At 40.5% G+C, this 2,347-nt stretch overlaps 1 protein-coding gene across 5 annotated transcripts in view; it reads right to left on the bottom strand.

Moving 5' to 3' along the window:
- Positions 1-2,347, bottom strand: part of spire1a (spire-type actin nucleation factor 1a) — a 31,847-nt gene that overhangs the window by 2,136 nt on the left and 27,364 nt on the right. For 3 of the 5 annotated variants that reach the window (XM_032535036.1, XM_032535037.1, XM_032535039.1), the window contains 4 exons: positions 1,810-1,839; positions 787-924; positions 604-674; positions 134-161 (listed from right to left, as the gene is read on the bottom strand). In XM_032535036.1, the coding sequence (XP_032390927.1) occupies positions 134-161; positions 604-674; positions 787-924; positions 1,810-1,839 (267 nt within the window). The remainder of the gene's footprint in view (positions 1-133; positions 162-603; positions 675-786; positions 925-1,809; positions 1,840-2,347) is intronic. The other 2 variants (XM_032535038.1, XM_032535040.1) reach the window with 1 other exon arrangement.

Raw genomic sequence — 2,347 nt, 5'->3', positions numbered from 1 at the left:
ATACATAAAACTTTTTTTTTTCTTTTTTTTTTAAATGTAGGACCTGTTGATGCCAGTAGGTGTCAAGGGTCTCAACAAAATCAAAAAAGTGAGCGTTCAAAAGTGTGTTGAATAAAAATCAACAGCCGCCTACCTTTTTAGAGCACTGGGAACACACAGGCCTGGAGAAGATAAGAATGAGCTGTTAAGTTGAACATTACTGAACCGATGCTATACTGAAACGGCACTCCACCAATTTACTCCGAAAACATTATTAGACTCACGGTGGACAGTTTAAAACCAAAAGGATCAGGATTGATGCTGCAGAACCAGAGATATTGTCCTTTTTAATCCACACATTCTTCATTACCCACAATGCAACACAACCAGAGACAGTTGGGTCGGAGATTCTAGTGGGTTAAGCTAGTAGCAGCTAGTCTCAAGTCACTAGCCTCAAGTTTAGATGAGAAGCGGGCTACAGAAGTCTGGTAAGCTCACATCCTTTCTAACTTCACAAACATGTAGTCTTCAGACCCAACTGTGACCGACTCAAGTGACATCACTTGAGGAAATTTAGCAGTCCAGCTCTTCTTTGAGTAGTTCTATTATTAGTGATTAATTTACCTTTTGCAGAACTGGCAGGTGTAGGACCAGGTAAAGAGAGAAAACTTCTTCATCCGACATGAGAAGCAAACCTAGAGACAAAAGCATGACGTGAAGTAAAAGAGTCTGTTGCATTAAATTGATGACAAGGAAAAGAAGATCAGGAAAATGATCACTCCCAAAAACTCTTTATGTGGTGTCTACCTTTCCTTTCTTGAGGGCGATGTAGATCTCCTTGTACTGCTGAAACTTCTCCAGCTCGGCCTTGACCAGAACCTGTCTGATGTGCATCACCTCCTCCACAGTTAGAGCCAGACACTCCACCGGGTAGCAGAATTCCTCCTGGAGGGAAATAACACACATCAGTAAACTACCCTTACATATGCAGAGTAGGAAACAGATTACCCAAAACAGTACAACAGCAAGGAGTGATGGTTTCTGCTGCCCATTGCACACCACATAACAAAAAGACCATGCATGCAATAAGATGGTGAAGGTGAAAACACCAATCTTCTATGCTCTCTATGACCCACAAATGATGCTTCCACTGACATGACAGTGTGACAATGAACAGGAAATGCAGAGCATGCTGGTAAAGCAACACTCCAGTCATGTTGGTGGTCCACAGCTTTTGGCTATCAAATTTACTTTATTTTACTTTTTACCCGATCACAGGTCCATATTAAAAAAACAGATATCTGATAAGATTTCTAAGTTAAAAAGTCAGCCAGCTCAACATGGTGAATTTTCTTCTCTTTTTGCACCATGCGTTTACTTTTGATATTACTCAATGGACCTACAACAATACTATGGCTGTTTTATAACCATTATTTTCATGCAACCAATTTGCAAGCTGTGGTCACCAGGAGATATGTGACAGTTGTTTTCAACACATTTATCCATCTTTTGTCTGAACTTAGTACCTTAATGCACCCAAAGTCAAATTGAAAATTGCTCAAGGAACTTCTTCAATCATTTACTCTCATTGTACTTCAGTTGGCATGGATTAGAAAATGTTAGACTCCGCAGTAAATGTTTACAGATCTTTTTTTTTTTTTCCCCCCTTTCTCCTCAACCTTCCCCGAGCTATTTTAAGTATGTCGCAGATCTCCCGTACGTACACACACAAGTTCCCATTCATCAAAAACAATTAAAATAGATTCTAGATGGGTCCCACACAGTGTTTCAATATGTGCCTTTGATGATAATGCAATAACGGTAACATACCGTGCCCTGAGCACCACTGGTGGCTTCCACCTGACCAGCAGACAGAGGGAACAGGACGTTCAAACAGAAACTTATATTTTACCAAGCTAAACACATACAGTATGCTTAATACAGTTTAATAAAAGATAGATATAAAGGATATTTTTGAGAGGCTGCCAGTTACATTATTATTTACAGCCAACTTTCAATTTTTTCACAAACACTCTTCTAGCGCCAACTTGTACCATTAATATACCATCTGGTGTGGCATACAATTTAGTTTCATAACAGCATATCCCTAGCCTGGAAATCTAGACCCAAATCCGGAAGATTAAGGGTCTGGCACCAAGTAATGAAAGTCCCCCATCTCAACGGGAAGCACCAAGCACGCATTTGAAAATCTCACAGCACACAATTGGATAACAATACATCCCATCACAACAACACACAGGGTGATGTATCCAGAGCCCCATACACTTAGCTACCAGCGGAGGAAACTGGTAGATCAAACTGTTCTGTTTAGCTCACCTCTGGCCCGCCTATATCAGATACACCGATG

Source organism: Etheostoma spectabile, chromosome 14, assembly GCF_008692095.1.
Source record: "Etheostoma spectabile isolate EspeVRDwgs_2016 chromosome 14, UIUC_Espe_1.0, whole genome shotgun sequence".
Taxonomy (NCBI): Eukaryota; Metazoa; Chordata; class Actinopteri; order Perciformes; family Percidae; genus Etheostoma; species Etheostoma spectabile.
Note: the sequence above shows the minus strand (reverse complement) of the source record. Positions and strands in the feature narration are given on the sequence as shown.